General features: G+C 45.1%; 1 protein-coding gene across 3 annotated transcripts in view; it reads left to right on the forward strand.

Moving 5' to 3' along the window:
• The first annotated feature begins 735 nt into the window (after nucleotides 1–735).
• The window catches only part of PDZRN3 (PDZ domain containing ring finger 3), a 210787-nt gene continuing 192258 nt past the window's right edge, over nucleotides 736–19264 (forward strand). For all 3 annotated transcript variants that reach the window (XM_040406640.1, XM_040406641.1, XM_040406642.1), the window contains exon 1: nucleotides 736–1524. In XM_040406640.1, coding sequence (XP_040262574.1) covers nucleotides 811–1524 — 714 coding nt within the window. In that variant the 5' untranslated portion in view covers nucleotides 736–810. The remainder of the gene's footprint in view (nucleotides 1525–19264) is intronic.

Below are 19264 nucleotides of genomic sequence, written 5' to 3' on the forward strand. Positions count from 1 at the left end.
TAATCTACCCGAGACATGGTCGTCCTAAAATTGGGGGCATAGATAGGGAAGAGCTACCACAGCATTTGTCCCAGGTGGAGGAAAGCTCAGCTACTGCACTTCTTTACTTGGTAGCTACCGTCTGGTAAGACGCTGTGATCTCCTTGATAGACTGCCCTCTAGAGGCAGAGCTCTGCATTATGGCCAGACCCAGATCTCTCCAGACCTCCTTCTCTAGCATAGCTTTATTCCCTGTCTATTTCTATAGTGCCATCCTAGTCCAGGGCATCGTACACATGGTAATGCTTGGTACCAGAGAGGGCAGTGACCTCTTGTAGAAAAACATTTAAGAAAATGCAGAGCCCCCCCCCCCCCTTAGGCAATGAATTTCCTCACCAACAACTTGTTATCCTGCCTACGTAGGCATCCAAGTAGGATCAGGTTGCCTCAAAAAAATTGGCTGATGTCACAGAGTAAAAACAGACTTTTGCACATTTAAGCGACGCGTTTCAGTCCAAGGCGATTAAAGAAGATGGGTAATTTAAACTTGAAGGTAAGAGGTGCTGCAGCAGCAGCGAAGCAGAAATGCTCTCTTGCCTTGAGCGTGTTGCAGTTTTGTCCCGAGACTGCAGAACTTTCCTTGACACATGTGCCTCCCTGGTGTCTCCAGCCCCTCCTTCACTTGGAAAATAAATCCCAGCCTCCAGTACATATGGTAGAGGCCCCCGCCCCCCACCGGCTCTGCTGCGAGTTCAGTCAGTACACAGCCTGCAGCCAGCCAGTCTGGGATCTCCCAATGCCCAGCAAGGAGCAACTACAAGGGGCAGCACTATGGGCTTTGAATTAGATCGCTTTATCGGGGAAGTGGACCCAGATTTTAAATGCAACCTATGCAACCGAGTGCTGGAGGACCCCCTGACCACCCCCTGTGGACATGTGTTCTGCGCAGGATGCGTCCTGCCTTGGGTGGTACAACAAGGCAGCTGCCCGGTGAAATGCCAACGAATCTCTGCCAAGGAGCTCAACCACGTGTTGCCCCTGAAGAGTCTGATTCTCAAGCTGGATATCAAATGCGACAACCACTCCAGGGGTTGCGACAAGGTGGTCAAGCTCCAAAACCTGGGGGAACACGCCGAGATGTGCGACTACTCGCCCGCAAAGTGCCGGAATAAGGGGTGCAATGAGGTGTTCAACTTAAAGGACATGGATGCCCACATGAGGGAGTGCTGCGAGCACAGGGCAGTTGGCATCTGCCAGAAGGGATGCGGTCTTATGTTGACTTATAGGGAGCAAAAGTCCGGGGATCATTGCTGTTTGAAAGCGGTAAAGGGGCAGAATAGCCTTCTCCAGACCAAGATAGCCGGGCTGGAGACTGAGCTCAAGAAGAGGGCGCTGAGATCAAGCAAGAGGGAGAAGTCTCTGCTGTCCCAGCTCTCTGCTGTGCAAAATGAGCTGCAGATGACAGCGCTCAGGTACCAGAAGAAGTTCACAGAGTACAGCGCCAGGCTGGACTCTCTCACCAAGGCAGTGGCGTCTCCTTGCAAGGTAAGCAAAAGCAATAAGCCTGGATCAGCATGCTTGCAGTTGTAGTCCTGCGCCCGCCAGTCGTCTACCTTTATCTTATGAGACTCAACGATTAAAGTTCCAGATCCAGCCAGAAATAAGCAAGAATCTCTAAGAAGTGCTACTGATCCCTAATATTTGAATTTCCCAGAGCCACCACTCGGGGGGGCGGGGGTCGTAATGCAAAATCTGTAACAGGTTTCCCCCTCCCCACTATGAAATGTCAGTGCTGGCCTCCGGCACCGGGGTCCAGGTCTGCCCACAGCCTCTGTGCCCCCTATAGTTATACCCTTACATTCTGTCATGAGGATTGGATTAGCAAAAAAAAATAAAATTATATAATATATATATATATATATATATATATATATATATATATATATTAGAATTTTTGCAAAATCCCAAATTTCATCTTATTGGGATATTTTTGCATCTGTGCCCAGGAACTGTAAACCGGTTGACTAGGGCTATACGTCTGCCTGAACTTGTCTGGTGACCCATTTCGGAGCAGCCTGGAGGTAGAATGTCCCCCTCTGCCCCCAATATACTTGCTGGATATGTAAAAGTAGTGATCGACATATCTGCCCCCCCCCCCCCCCCCCATGAAGTGTGAACGATCTGCCACTGGGATTGACAAGTGGTGTGCAACCTGTGGCTCTGTGACACTACAACTCCCAGGAGACACTGATAGCCAGGCTCAGGCTCGGACTGGCCCATAGGGGTACAGGTGAATCCCCCGGTGGGCCCCTAAGCAAGGTGGGCCCCTAGTCTCCCACCCCATAACACAGTAGACTTCCTGCACTACATACATATATCCAGTGTACAGCACTTCGACCAGCCTATGTTCATAGAAAAACTTGATAGATTATTAAAGAATCTCCCAGTTTATTATTATAGACACGATCAGAGCTGAGATGACTTCTAGTATAGAGGAAACTACCAGTGTCCTCTTCTCCCCAGGACCTACCTCCTAAGAGTCGCTGCAGGGCCCCCCATATTCCGTCATCTGGTTGCATCTTGCTGCTGTGTGAGCAGGTAATATGTGGAGGTATCCATACGGCAGGGACCCCAAAATAAATTTTACTGGTGGGCCCTAGGCACCCCAGTCCTACACTGGCCAGGCTACAGACTAGACTAGCCTCAGACTTCAATTCGGCCGACAACCTATACAATAACTGTAAGTTACTTCTGAATCAGGGAACTGCAAGTTCACGGCTCAAGCATGCGAGGCCATCTCACATAGCATGTTGGGGCTTGTAGTCCCCTGGTGGAGAGCATCACGTTGACTCTGCCGTAGTGATAGAAACCTAAAGGGGGGCTCATACTTTAATACAAAACCTTTTTGTTCTCTTCTGTCAAGTTGTTAAAAAGTCAATTGAGCCTTTTACTTATAGTTATATCTATCTCTGGGTTACAGTTCATACGGCCACACAACTTTCCCAGGCTCCAGAAAGTCAACTGTGCCATGTAATATAGTAATGCACTCCCTGCAACTATTGCCAGTCAGGATAAAAAAACATATGAAAAATTGGTCTATAAAAGCTAGAAGGGTGGCCATATTGGCATCACCCAGCTTTCTCAGGATCGGATATAACGGAGGGAAAAAAAGATAGCTTGTGATTTCTGCTAAGAAATGAAAGGGTTAAGTCTGTAGCAGAAAAGCCTTAGAGCAGCTGGGAAGACGAATCATTCACCAAAATGATGGGTTGCACACAAAAAAAAAAAAAAAATAATCAAATACTTTCCTAATATCAGGGTCATGGAGACTATAAAAAGCAATAACTCTACTTTCCCGAGTGCCTTACACCGCACCACAGCCGTCACCAATCACAGCCCAGGCATTGGCGTTCGACCTCTGTGATCCCATCGATCGCTAGAACAAAGTGGCAGCGCTGCTAGGAAAGCACTTTTTTTTTTTAATGTCAAATCCTTGCAGATTTGCCGTTCAGGAACCACGGAAAGCTGGGTGACAATCTTTGTTGGAGCCATAGCATTTGTAACTCAGCTTTCCCCTGACTCCTCAATAGTAAATGGGCCTGGTTATATAGGTGCGTGGGAGTGCTATATATTCCAGGCAGATTTGCCATTCAGGGATCAAGAAAAGCTGGGTGATAATATGGCTGCCATTATAGCTCTTTTCAGGTTACCACGTAGCTTTTCCATGGCCCCTAATAAGTGAGGGGTATGTGCCACTGAAAAGTTAATTAGTTTTGCTTTTCAGGAATCAAGGAAAGTTGGGTGACAATCAACCCTGCCTTTACAGTTCTCTCAAGGGTTGTCACTCAGCTTTCCGAGACTCCTGAATACTGAATTTGTGTAGTGTATGTGAATGAGATGTATCACTGAATTGCTTTCTCAGGGGTTGTCACCCAGCTTTTCCAGATTCCTGAACAGTAAACCTGCTTAATACATCTGAGGGGGTGTATTACTGATTAGCTGGGCAGATCTGTCTTTCTGGAATAAAAAAATATAAAAAAAAGCTGGGTTACAATCAACATGGCTGCCGTAAGGGATGTGTCACCCAGCTTTCCTGGACTCCTGAACAGTCACTGACTATAACTAGGCATATTTGCTTTTCAGGAGTCAAAAAAAGCTGGGTTACAATCAACATGACTGTCCTTATAGACCTCAGAAAGAATGTGTCACCCAGCTTTCCAAGACCCTGGGTGACAATCAATATGGTTTCCATTAGAGTTATCACCCAGCTTTCCCAGTGTCCTGAACAGCAAATCTTTCTTGTATATGGGGGAAGATGATTTACCATTGGACAACTTACTAACGATTTGTCGCCTAGCTCAGCTGCCATTATCGCGCTCTCAGGCATGTCACCCAGCTTTCCCAGACTCCTGAATAACAGATACATGGGAAGGCGATGTCCAATAGAAAAGCAGATTTGTCAATCAGAGATAAAGGAAAGCTGGGTGACAATCCTTGTTTGAGCTTTTGGCACCCAGCTTTTCCAGGAGCAGATATAAGTAAACCGCTGCATTTCAGTCTCTTTTTTTTTTTTTTTTCTTCAGCTGAAATTCTTTACGTTTTTCTTAGTCGTTCTCCCCTGGCCCCATAAATGGGTATTATATGGCATAAAGCCTCTTTTTTTCTTCCTGCCCATAAATTTGGTGAAGTGCTTGGAATTATTTTAAAACACATTTTCTCAGTCGCCCTCAGACATGTCTGTCAGCTGTGGGCTCAGCCGAGCAGTGGGGTCTTGTGTTAGGGACAAATATTTACAACCCGTTCCTTTAGCTGCTCTATGGAAACAATGTCTGCTTTATAAGTCATGTCAAAGGGCATCCTTATAATAACAACACAAAATACAGCAAAAATTAACACCTCTGCTGCCGGAGGACAATGGAAGACATTGCTGGGGAATAGGTTGCGGCCTCCGCGGATATCAGTATTTGGAAGCTTCTGGGCCCCCGAAGTGTGACGCGAGTAGTCAGGTCTACTCATAAAGGACAGAGGAACCTTTGGACCTATCGGTCTCCAGGGTCTAGGGTCTACCTACACCCCTGATACTTTGTGGGTCACCTCGGATAACAGCAGGTCTCTGGGGTTCATAATCATCTCCCGGACCAGCGATGTCAAAAAGGGGGAAACCAAACCAATCCCCCCTTCTGTACGGTAAAGATAATGATGACTTATCCTTAAAGGGGTATTCCCATCTCAGACAATGGGGGCATATCGCTAGGATATGGCCCCATTGTCTGATAGGTGCAGGTCCCACCTATATCGAGAACGGAGCGGGGAGAGCTGTGGCTGGAGGATCCCAGATTTCCCGGGGTCCGTCCACCACCAAGCGCTAATCCCCGCCTCTCCCATAGAAGTGAATGGGAGCGTGCCGCGCATGCGCGGCCCATGCTCCCATTCATTTCTATGGGACAGACGGCAATTTCGGCGGCCCCATAGAAATGAATGGAGGGCGGCTGCGCATGTGCAGTGCGCTCTCCTTCACTTTCAGGGCTCCGTTCTCGATATAGGTACGGGTCCCAGCGGTGGGACCCGCACCTATAAGACAATGAGGGCATATCCTAGCGATATGCCTCCATTGTCTGAGATGAGAAAACCCCTTTAAGATAGGTCATCATTATCGCATTGGCGGAAGTCCGAGTCCCAGCACCCCCACCGATCAGCTGTTTCAAGGAGCCGCGATGCTCACCGGAACTTTGCAGCCGGCTCCCAATAGCTTTCCAAGCGCAGCGCTGTGCATGGTGTTGCAACTCAGCCCTATCACTACAATGGAGCTGAGCTTCAACTAGTCCACGTGACCGATGTACGGTGACATCACATGGCCAAGGAAGAGGCCGTGGCGCCAACCTCTTCTAACAGGGGAAGGGGGGGGTCATCAATATAAATTACCAGTTAACCCCGTTAAGCTTTTAGAGATTGCTATTGACTACCGACGAGTTAGATCTCGGGGTTGTGCTGCCAAAATCAGATGTGTGGTGTGGGTCTAGCATGATGTCAGATGAGGCAAGCACACTTTTGGAACATTTTTGAAATTCCCATGTTAAAGGGCTTTTTTTGTCTGCTTTTGTGTATATAAGGGGCATTCTCATAAAGTGACGGCATATCGGTCGAATTATGATTGGAGGAGATCCCAACTCTAGGACCCATATCAATCCTGACGGTTGGCTGTGAAGCCACTGTGCAGGGTGAAACAGTAAAGGGGCTGCAGCGCTGGGTCAGTGCTGCGGCCCCTTCTTTTTCAGGATCATTGGGGGCCCCAGGCATTGTACAGTGATGACCAATACTAGCACTTTATGAGATAGTAATACCCCTTTCAAGACATAAGGATGATATTGGAGGTGAGGTCCTCCCTCTATGAGCAAGAATATAAAGCCTGATGCTCCTTCTTTCATAGTTTTTGGTGGACCCGCTCTTGCGTAAAGTAGTGCAGCATTATCTGTCGATTGCCAGTCAGCCATACCCATGAACTGGTATTGTGACTGTGCTGCCGAAATCATCAAGTCTAATGTAAAAAAGAAAAACAAACAAAAAAGGTTTTAAATATTTTTTGAAATTCCCATATAAACAATGTATACTATAATATGTTACTTCTATTGTTGCAACTTCTAAAGAGGTTTTCATCCAGCTAGTAATAATAATAGTAATAATAATAATAATAATAATTTATTATATGTTACATATCAGAACAAAGCATTTGCCTTTCAGTAGCCTAAATGTAATGAGTAGAGATGAGCGAATTTCAGATTTTGAAATTATTTTGCGATTCGTTTACTGGTTAAAGCAAAATTGCGTTATGGATTCCGTTACCACGGACCATAACGCAATTCTATGACGGAATGCATAACGGAATGCCTTTAGAGGCATTCCGTTATTCATTCCGTCATAATAGAAGTCTGTGGGCTGCATAACGGATCTGTCCTGTTTCCGTTATGCAGGAGAGGACTCCCCTGCATGACAGAAACAGGACGGATCCGTTATGCAGCCCATAGACTTCTATTATGACGGAATGCCTCTAAAGGCATTCCTTTATGCATTCCGTCATAGAATTGCGTTATGGTCTGTGGTAACGGAATCCATAACGCAATTTTGAATTTACCAGTAAACGAATCGCAAACGAATTTCATAAGCGGGAATTCACTCATCTCTAGTAATGAGCAATGAGGACAATCCAAGGACTTGTTTTTCCGTGTAAATCCTTATTTTGCTGGTTCAGTGATTCAGCTTTTGTACCATTTACATATATTCTGACTATTTAGTGAGCGATTACAGAAATTTCAAGATTTAAATAGTCTTAGCGCAAAAGTTTCTAGACTTCCAAATAAGGATGATGAGAAGGAATGTGGTTTCCTTGTGGGGTAGTATGGCATGATTTAAGGAGAAAAATAAGAATAATTTGAAAGGGAAAGCTGAGTTTCTTGTGGTTTTATTGCCTGTCAGGCAGAGATTACTGACGCCTACAGTGACGTTTGTAACACTTTTTTTCAGTTGTAAGGAAAACCTCTCTGCAGTCCCTGCTGGTTTTCCATCTCTTCAGGGAAGGAAGGTGTTAACGCGTTTCTTGACTTTGTTTAGCATCTAATTGTTTATGTAGAGTAATGAAACATTGTAACACTGACTGTAACATGTCTGTTATCAATAAACAAAGTGCCATACAGGGGTTCTTTGTGCTCTTGGATCTTAGGTCCATTGAATTTCCATTACTCTGTGAAAAGAACCCTTTGTGTCATCGTGTGTTATTGGGGTAAGACCCTAAAGGGTCAGTAGGATCCCAAACATCAGCCCGTTACCATTCTAGGATTCTCATTATCAGTACGTCCTTGTCCTAGGTCCTCAATTACTCTGCTGTCTAGGTACTCAATTATTTATATGGCATTGTTCTAGGCCAGTTATTGTAGTGTCCTCAAAGGGTCAGCATATGATATTACATATGATGTCACTTCTCCTGACATGTCTGTTGTAGTAATTGCTTGCATTCTCCATATAGTACTGATTCTGGAGCACTCTATGTTGTGCCTTTCCTCTATTCCAGGGATGCTCAACCTGCAGCCCTCCAACTGTTGCAGAACTACAGCTCCCAGCATGCCCTAATAGCTGTAGGTTGTCTAGGCATGCTGGGAGTTGTAGTTTTGCAACAGTTGGAGGGACGCTGGTTGGGCATCCCTGCTTTAAACCATCCCTTCTGAAAGTTTATGAATGAATTGCTAGCTGTTTACAATAAAGGTCCAGGTGGGTGTTCCTCACATAGTCTGATACTATCCGATGAGTGCTGCCAGTGTCAGACTGCGCAGAGACAACCCTTCAACTGGTAACACTCAGCTGGATCTTTATTGCAGACTGCTGGCAATTCATTCAAAAACTTCTTGCAGGAATTGTTATTGTAGGGTGACTGTACAGTATGTAGCTACTAAAGCAGGAGAAGGAAAAGCAAACAAGGACTACAAGTAGCAGCACACTACCATGTGAAAAGACACATGTAAACATGGAAAACATGAATTAATGTAAATTGCATTGCTGCTATGCTTGTTACTGTATGACAATTAGAAGCTCTTTATGAGTATTTGGCAATGCAGAATCCAGCTATATGTTACTCTGATTAGAAGGTGGCCCTTTTTTCCACATTTTTAGGAGGTGCTGGTCTAATTTTGCTTTTTGCATTGTACATTGGGGGTTATGGCTTGTCCCCATTTGGACTTGCACTCCCTACCCACCTGTCCAGGGCTTCTAATCAGAGTATCATATAGCTGAATTTTGTAGGCCAAAAGTCCAGGAGAGGCAGGTTCTAGTTCCTCTATCAGTTCTCCAGAGAGATAAGCCATCGCCAGTGGTGTTTTCTCTCCCCACTAAAAACACATACATGGCAGAATGAGCACGCATGTGCGCTGACTACTGATAGAGTCCAGCTGTTGAAGGTGTATCGCAAGCTTTAGACTTCCAAGGTGTCTGAAAATAATGTTACAGGACAAGGGTCAGTTTGTCATTGCTCTATAAGTAGGTTATTATTCTAGGATATTCGGTATGCCATTGTTCTAGAATTCTCAATATTTGCTTGTTCTTAGACCCTCAAAATTAGCATGTGCTTGTTCTTGGACCCTCAACAATAGCATGTGCTTGTTCTAAGACCCTCAAAATTAGCATGAGCTTGTTCTTGGACCCTCAATATCATCTTGTGCTTGTTCTAGGATCCTGAATATCAGCATATGATTGTCAATTTCCATCTAAGCGTTCCAAGTTTCTTTCTGTTATGAGACACCAGAGGGGTTACCAGCCACGTACCTACACATTGCCTTTGTTTGAAAACTCCAAATGTCATTAGTTCCAAAGACACATTTCTATATTACATTGTCCTTGCTGGAGAACCATCAGTGCCATTCATTTGTAACCTGAACTTTCTGATTATTTCCGTAGTGCAATTGTTTATTGACCCTTTGTGTCGACGTGTTAATGTATCGGTGCCCCATATGCCATTGATTTATGACCTTTTAATTATAAGCACACAATTGCTAAGCAGCACCAAATGTCATTAGACTATTATTCTAGACTTGCATAGATATCCATGGTGCATGCAGAGGTTTTTTACTTGTCTGGCATTCGTACTGGAAACCCGAAGAACCCCATTATAGTGAATGGGATCCAGTGGTGTCCAGCTGTGCCAAATACAGCGGTTCTCGTATTCTGATCCTCTGCCAGAACAGAATACCGGAATGCCTGCCGCAGGTGTGGACTCTGGAAATTATGAGAATATCATTAAATTAGAGTGCTACGATAGCAACAATACTAAGATAGATTATAAGTGTTTTTTATTACAGTTTATTTTATTATTGTTTTTTTTTTATCATTTACTGTAGGTTTATGGAAGGTGCACTTACATGTAGCTTGAGGTCAAGTAAACGTTTTAAGAGAACTGTTTCCCTATGGAAATGAGTGATCAAAGCAAAAGCGTTAAAGGCTTTACTTATGCTGCTGTCCATATAGTTTTATATATGTGTGTTTTTTTCCTATATTTTTCTATAAGAGACCCCAAAGGGGCTCAGTATATTTCATGTGCACAATGTCATTATTCAGTATATACACTGCAGCATTGTTCATTTCATAAGGAGATGTGATTTCCCAGGGACATGAAATTCATCTTTCTTCTGCACTGTGTCAGGTTTATGTGCCAAACCCAACACTTCTTATTTTTAGCAGTTATTCTAAGGTGGGCAGAAGCCAGCCATTTCCATCCGACATTGCATCCGACCAGGACCAGAAGCGTGACAATCCTGACTGCGCCCCTCTGGTATACAGTATTTATGCAGAGGACTTGCCAAAAGGTCCATTGGTCTCAGAGGCACAATAGACGCAGCTTAATGATGGAGCTCTGGTTTGGAACATGTGTTATTAAGGAATTGTATTATGAGCAATTTCCTAATATAGTGTTATTGTCAATACTGTTCTCCTTAGACCTAATAGACAAGGCCATATTACAGACATAATACTTTCTTTCCCAGACATTGTCATTGAATGCCATGGAATTTCCACTGATCACGAGAATGGGAATCCCTGAGTCCCGGAGAGAATGGAACATGTGCGCCACCTCTCCATTCAGCTCAATGGGACTGCCAAAGAGGAGCCAAGTATGCCACCATTCTCTGCGGGGGACTCAGGAACCCCATTTGTAGAGGACCCAGTGGTTGGACCCTCACCATTCAGATATATATCACTTAGGGCTCATGCACACGAACATATACCAGCCGTTCCGTGCATTGGGGACCGCAATTTGCAGTCCCCAATGCACAGGCAACATCTGCGCAGTTTCCGCAGACGGATCCAGACCCATTCACCCCGAATGGGTCTGGGATTTGTCCGAACTAACATGTTCTATTTTTTTGCGGTGCAGAGGCACGGAGAGAAACCCAATGGCAGCACGACGTAGTGCTTACGTGGGGTTCCGTGCCTCCGTTCAGCACCGCTCCTTCCAGATTGCGAACCCATTCAAGTGAGTGGTGTGCAATATATGGCCGGTGCCCATATATTGCAGACATGCTGTTTGCAGGCCGCAATACGGGCACGGCCGGGCAACAGCCGCGTGCATGAGCCCTTATCCTTTACAAGTATGGTCAGACAACCTCTTTTATTTTTACATATATTCTTCGTAAAAGGGGTATTTCACAGGATAGGGGATAACTATTAGATTGGTGGGGGTCCTACCGCTGCTACCCCCACTAATCACGAGAACGGGGGACCCATACCCCCCTGAAATGAACGGAGCAGCCTGTTGGGCAACGCTGTACTCGGCTATCTCGGAAACCCCCATAGAAAAGAATGGAGCGGCTGCGCATGTGCGACCACCTGCTCCGTTCATTTCAGGCGTGCTGCAGGGGCCCCATTCTCGTGAGCAGTAGTACCCCCACTGATCTAATAGCTATTCGCTATCCTCTGGAAAAGGGGATAATTTGAAACAGCCGGAATATCCCTTTAAGGGTAAATGCACACGTTCAGGATTTATGTGCGGACAATCCGCACTGAAATCCGCAGGCGTTTGCAGGGAAATTCGTGCGGTCAATCCGCATCAGTTGGTGAAGATTTACGTGCGGATTTGCATGTGGATTTTGTGCATGTGGATTTAACTGTCCCCATTGAAGTGAATGGAGAAAATCCAGGAAAAATAAAATAAAATAAAATAAATTGCTGCAGATTTTAAAATCTACTCCGTAGGTCAAAATCTGCATGGAAAAAAATCTGCATCGTGTGCATGAGAATTTCAAATTCTAATAGAATACAATGTACATGCAAATCCGTGCGGAAAATCCGCACACAATCCTGATCGTGTGCATTTACCCTAAGGCCTCTTGCACACGGTACACAAAAAACGGTTCCACAAAAAATACGGATGACATCCGTGCGCATTCCGTATTTTGCGGAACGGAACAGCTGGCCCTTCATAGAACAGTCCTGGCCTTGTCCGTAATGCGGAACGGAAATACGGAAACGGAATGCACACGGAGTACCTTCTGTTTTTTTGTGGATGTATTGAATTGAATGTTTCCGTATACGGTCTGCAAAAAAAACGGAACGGACACGGAATGAAAATACGTTTGTGTGCAAGAGGCCTAAAGGAACTGTATGCTCAGGTTAATACCTATTTATTAGAAGGGTTCCCAAATGAGAAATGAATCACTTGATGTCCGACTGCTGGAAGCCCCTGTGACCACCTGTATTCTGTAGGAGAAACCTGACAGCAAGTTTTTAAATTTTCCTGCAGCGCCACCACAGGGCAAATGGCGCATCACACAGTTCTAATTAAAATTAATGGACTGTCCATGTAATGTGTTGGGTCCTCCAGAGTAAGGCCTTATTCACACGTCCGTTGTTTCTTTCCTGATCTGTTCCGTTTTTTGCTGAACAGATCTGGACCAGATCTGGACCCATTCATTTTCAATGGGTCCTGAAAAAAAACGGACAGCTCAATGTCTGATTTTTTTCAGGACCCATTGAAAATGAATGGGTCCAGATCTGGTCCAGATCTGTTCAGCAAAAAACGGAACAGATCAGGAAAGAAAAAACGGACGTGTGAATAGACCCTTAGGCTCCATTCACACGTCCGCAATGTGTTTTGCGGATACACGGAGACACGGATCCGCAAAACACGGAAAGCGGCAATGTGTGTTCCGCATTTTGCGGACCGCACATTGCCGACATAATAGAATATGCCTGTTCTTGTCCGCAATTGCGGACAAGAATAGGACATGTTCTATTTTTTTGCGGAAACGGAAGCACGGATGCGGAAGTGCGGATCCGCAAATGTGGATGCGGACAGCACATTCCGTCCCCATAGAGAATGAATGGGTCCGCATCCTTTCCGCAAAATTGCGGAAAGGATGCGGACACATTTTGCGGACGTGTGAATGGAGCCTTAGAGACTCTCTTGGTAGACTTTCTCTATTCCAGTCCTGAATGTATGACCCCCCCTCCCCCATTAGTTCAGGATTCCCTATGTGAAAATGGGTTTTCTAAACCAGGAGAGCCCCTTTAATGCCGCTTTCAGCGCGACCACTTGTGAAATTCTAGCCTGAAAATCCAGGAAACCTGCAGCCTGTAATTATCCAGAACATTTCTATTTATAATGCGCAGCCACAGAAGTTGTTTGCGGGATGGACATGCTTCCTCCGTGAAATCGACTTCTGCGCTGTGTTTTTCCAGGTACCAGGGCCCATGTACATTACAATTTTCCTTTCTCAGATCTTTCGCTCCAGCAAATCCCCAGCTGTCAGTGAATACCTCATTTGTCACTGTGATTGTTTCTGCAGAACTAAATCATGCAGGTTCTGCGCACATTGAAAAAAAAAAAAAAAAAAAAAAAAGAAAAGAATCTTTCCACGCTGCGGCCGCCATAGCTAGAGCTAGCTTCACTACGGTATAAATCTCCTGCAGACAGGGGATTGAAAGGTGTAGAGGAGCACAGAGGGGTTTCTCCGAAATCTAACTAAAGTGACAAAGAAGTAGTAGGGAAGATTGTAGCTAAAGATGAGAGAATTTATCAAAAATCGATTCGGTCGGTTCGCCGAATTTTACGAAAAGATTTAATTCAATCCGAATTAATTAGTGGCGAATCACGTTAAAAAAAACGGCTATTTTTTAGTGGTGTAGAACGCTGTGCCTTGCAGTAACACGCGTAGGGAGTCTGCTGTGGTAGTGAAATAATACTGTGAGTCAGTATGACGTATAACAGGCGTCGCTCTTAGAATCACTGCACACTTCACTTATTTGGGCATTTATGGGCCAAAACTGACCAAATAACTCAAGTGTGAACTCAACCTTACAGGTCAATGTTAGCATCAGGTATAAAGAACCGTGCAGAGGCCCAAGATACTACTATAGCGTGAAAGAGCGCACTCCTTTTACACCCTCGTCAGCTGATTCTACATAGATGTCTACAGAACCTGTTCTATTAAACGCTTATACAGGTAGAGCCCCCCGACCGAGTGGAGAGGGTGTCAGCAGTATGTGTTGAGTAGTGATGAGCGGCAGAGGCAATATTCAAATTCAGGATATTTCGCAAATAATTGGGCGAATATTCGTCATAAATTCGCAAATTCGTCATTGGGCCTCTGCACGGTTCTTGGTTATAAGGGAAAATAATAGCATTCTTAATACAGAATGGTTAGTAAAATGTTGCTTGAGGGGTTAAAAAATGTACTCATCTCGTCCACATGATCGCGCAGCCGGCATAGTCTTCTTTCTTCTTCTTCTTTGAGGACCTGCCAAAGGAACTTTGATGACGTCATTGCTCTCACCACGTGGTGAGCGCGGTGACGTCAGCGCAGGTCCTGCTGAAAGAAGATAGAAGGATCTTCTATCCTTAACATCTACACAACGCCGAACCTGAACTTCAGTGAAGAAGTTTGGGTCTGGGTACCACATTCCGTTTTTTTTATCACGCGCGCGGAAAACTGAACAACACAAGGCAGCGCAATCGCAGTCAAAACTGACTGAAATTGCGTGCGCACTCGCGCGGGTTTCCCGCAATGCCCCCGGGAGCAAATACTGGACGCCCATCTGAAAGGGGCCTTAGTGTGACACTAAAAGGGCATCTGTCAGCAGGAAACTCGCTGGTAAACCAGGTGCAACGCCTTGTAGGGCTAAATGTAATGATACCTTTCACTTAGTGATCAGTCGCCAAATTGTGGAGAAAAAGTGCTTTTAAAACATTTGCAATTGATGAGTTAAGTGCACTGTGGGCGGACCCAGGCCACTCTGTGCACTCTTGCTCATCCTGCTTTCCCTCGCTCTCCTTCTTGATTGACAGAGCAAAGGGAGGTGAGTATGCAGGAACAAAAAGGAGAGGCAGGGTCTGGAAGGAGAAGCAAGGGTGCACACAGGGACTTGGACCCGCCCTCGGTGCACTTAACCACTCATTTGCATACAGATTAAAAGCACTTTTTCTCCATAATGAAACAATGGATCTCTAAGTGAAAGGTATCTTTATATTCAGCCAAGCTAGCCCTACAAGGCACTGTGCCTGGTTTATGGATACGTCTCCTGCTGACACACTCCCTTTAATAAGGACCCTGTATGAAACGTGTCCTTTTAAAGGGGTTCTGGATAGATCAGCTTCTGATCGGCGGGGGTCCGACACCTGGGACCCCCGCCGATCAGGTGTTTGAGAAGGCAGCGGCGCTCCAGTAGCGCCACGGCCTTCTCACTGTTTACCGCCGGCCCACTGACGTCACAACTAGTATCAACTAAGCTCTGTTCACTTGAATGGAGATTACCGCAGACTCCAACAGACAATGCAGCTCTGTCCGCACCCGTTGCTCCGTTCCGTGGCCCCACAAAAAAAATAGAACATGTCCTGTTCTTGTCCATTTGCGGACAAGAATAGGCATTTCTATCACGGGCCGCCTGTTCCATTCCGGTAAATTGCGGAACACACATGGCCATCATCTGTGCTTTGCAGACCACAAAACACGGTCAAGTGCAAAATATACTGATGACGTCCGTGTGCATTCCGTATTTTGCGGGACGGAACAGCTGTCCCCTAATAGAACAGTCCCATCCTTGTCCGTAAGGCGGACAATAATAGGACATGTTCAGTTTTTTTGCATAACGGACACACGGACCTACGGAAATGGAATGCACACGGAGTAATTTCAGTTTTTTTTGCGAACCCATTGAAATGAATGCTTCCGCATACAGTCAGTAAAAAGAACCGGAACGGACACAGAAAGAAAAAAACGTTCATGTGCATGAGCCCTTACTCTGATGTTGTAACCGTGTCACGCCCCATGTCTATTGACTATACGTGTTGGGTGACGCCCCATGACCGGCGCGGAAGTTCTGCCAACAACAGCCACATGGATAATTTCTGTGAATCGCATCCACTAAGGGAGATAATTTACTAGAGTGTGTCGTTGATCAGGCGATTACCACAAAGATACGTGCCAAGTCCAGCATTATCTGGGCTAAACATGGATGCCTCAAAACAGCTGCAAGGTTTCCAGCACACACACAAAAAATAAAAAGCGTTGGCCCAGAAAATGCACAGTCAACAGTCGTCCTGCTCATGGGGGCGGCCATGTTGCATGTGCAATTTTTTTTATTTTTTTTTAAAGGCATGCCATGTTATGCCATTATGACAGCTGCGGCTGAATATTTACATGATAATATTAACATACCCTCATTTTTTTTTTTTACGCCTCCCCATCGTGTGTTGTTTCAAGTGGCAAAAGTCAAGCGGCTTGTGCGGGGCTGTTTGTGGAGAAGCCGTATTTAGTCTTGTCTGAGTGATGGCTTCTTGGCTGACAGCTGTGAGCGTAGCACGTTAGCCTGCTGTGGACACAGACTATGTTTACCCATTCCTTGCTTTTATAGCACATGAGCTGATGGATATTTTTGTACTTAACCCTTGCAACGCTTCCAGGGCTCCCAAGAAGAGCCGACAGGAGACAGAAGTCAAATATATACAGATTTTACGCTAAAATGCAGCAAAAAAAAAATTCCACCCCCATTGAATGATGTTCTAATGCTGGATGAGGCCTTCTGCTCACGGCTGTATCCGTTTAGCTGTCTGCAAATTCAGGATCCGCACAATACGGATGCGCTCCGTGTGCATCCCGCAATTTTCACGGGACCCACTGTAAAAAAGCTTAGTCTTGTCCGCAAATCGAACAGGAATAGGAGAGGGACTATAATTTGCGGCCCAGCAGCATGGATGTTTTTTTTTTTTTGCGGATCCATAGAAATGAATGGGTCCTTGTGCAATCCACAAAAGATGCGGATCAGACATGGACCAAAAATACGGTCGTGTGTCATACACACGAACGTTTTTTCTTTCTGTGTCCTTATTTTTTGTGGACCGTATGCGGAACCATTCATTTCAATGGGTAAGCAAAAAAATGGAAGTTACTCCGTGTGCATTCCGTTACCATATGTCCGTTCTGCACGTGTCCTATTATTTTTCGCATAATGGACAAGGATAGGTCTGTTCTATTAGAGGCCGGCTGTTCCGTTCCGCAAAATACGGAATGCACACGGACGTCATCTGTATTTTTTGCGGATCAGTGTTTTGCGGACCGCAAAATACATATGGTCGTGTGCATGAGCCCTAACTAAGGTGATCGATCCCAAATGACTGGGAACACTTTATAACATTAGTGAGTTTGTAGGAAAATGTGTTTCTTTGTGGAATTTTTTTTTTAAATCCAGATTAGGCCTCATGCACACGACCGTTGTTGTGTTCCGTTCCGCAAAATGGGGTTCCGTTGTTCCGTGATCTGTTTCCGTTTTTGTTTCCGTGTGTCTTCCTTTATTTTTGGCAGATCACCAGACATAAAGGAAAGTAAAAAAAAATCTTAGACAGGTTTGCCATGCAAATGATAGAAAAAAAAACGGACGCGGACGCGGATGACAATCTTGTGTGCCTCAGTGTTTTTTAGCGGTCCCATTGACTTGAATGGGTCCGCGAATCGTTTTCCGCAAAAATAATAGGACAGGTTATATTTTTTTGACGGACTGGAACCACGGATCACGGACACGGATGACAAACGGTGCATTAGCCGAGTTTTCAATGGACCCATTGAAAGTCAATGGGTCCGCAGAAAATCATGAAAAACGGAACAACGGACACGGAATAAAACAACGGTCATGTGCATGAGGCCTTAGGGTGCATTCACACAACCGTATGTATTACACAGTCCACAAAATGCAGATCTGCCAAAAATACGGACAAGAATAGGAAATGTTCTATCTTTTTTTGCAAGGGACTTCCAAGCGAATATATGGACGCAGACAACACAATGTGTGCTGTCATTTTTTTTTGCCGGGCCTAAAGAAAAGGATGTGTCCGTGGGCGATCCGCGGATTGGATGTGGACCAAAAATATGTTCGTGTGAATGGGGCTGTGGAGATGAGAGAATCTATTCATACTGGAGCAGCACCTGTGCATGTGCCGCTACACATCCGGGTAGCGACGTATGAACAGTCACTTGGGTAGATTTATCAAAAGTGGTGTGGTGGAAAATTGGCTTAGTTGCCCATAGCAACCAATCAGATTCCACCTTTCATTTTTCAGAGCACCTTTGGAAAATGAAAGGTGGAATCTGATTGGCTGCTATGGGCAACTAAGCCAGTTTTCCTTTACACCAGTTTTGATAAATTTCCCCTGCTGTTCCGGAAGTGGAAGCAGAGCCTTGGTGCAGGCGTGAGATTGTTTGGGCCAGCAGAGATGTCAGGCCGTGTCTATCAAGCGGCAGGGGGCGTGTTCCTAGGTTCAACGACATCCCGCCGCAGGTGTAGAATCGTTTTGCTCGTCTCTAATCCAAACGCTTGCTGAAAGTCAATAGTGAAATGTAAAATGAACTACAAAAAGGTCTAAAAAAAATTATGAGGCGCTCATGGCAACCAATCAGAGCTCAGCTTTCATTGTACCAGAGCAGTTGTAGAAATGAAAGAGGAGCTCTGATTGGTTGCCATGGGAAACAATGTTTTGATAAATGAGGCCTGGTGTGTGAAGGAAGGCTTATGGTGCTTAGTTATCTTTTTTTTTTTTTGCAGGCAACGCTTTTGGCCGTGCAAATTATTACAGGGGACACACCAGTGCCTACCATCACATGAGAATGCACCCCTAAAAAAAAACATTGGGGAGACATTTACCCAGAAGGCCTAAAAGAGCAACATGCCTTGTTGCTCATAGCAACCAATCAGATCTCAGCTTTTATTTCTGAAACTGCTCTGACAAAATAAAAGCTGCCCTGTGATTGGTTGCCTTGTTGATTGGGCAGCAAGGCCAGTTTTATACTAGTTTTGAAAAATGAGCTTCAGGTTAACCCTCAGTGAGCATATGGTGGACATGGAGGCACACATTTAATGCAGTTTTTGATGGCAAAATTTGGGTTTATTCACAAAGTCCTATGCATGGACTCTACAATGTACGTGGTGTCCATATGGGTCCTAGTTAGATATTGGAAGGCTATACTAGTCGGGATTGTCCTGAAAGGGGTATGGTTTATGCAAATTTACTGAAAACAGGGCTGTGATATTTTGGGGTGCTCCTTTGAGGATAGGAGGCATGGCTTATATGTCCCCAAAATGGGGATTCCCATGATGGCAGATATACTGTAGATCAGTGGTCATCAACCTTTGGTACTACAGCTGTGGTGAAACTATGACTCCCAGCATGCACACTTGCTTAGCTGTTTTCACACCTCCCATAGAAGTGCTGGGAGTTGTAGTTTCACCACAGCTTGAGTGCCGAAGGTTGCTGATCCCTGCTGTA

The sequence above is a fragment of the Bufo bufo genome, chromosome 9 (genome assembly GCF_905171765.1).
Source record: "Bufo bufo chromosome 9, aBufBuf1.1, whole genome shotgun sequence".
NCBI classification, from domain to species: Eukaryota; Metazoa; Chordata; class Amphibia; order Anura; family Bufonidae; genus Bufo; species Bufo bufo.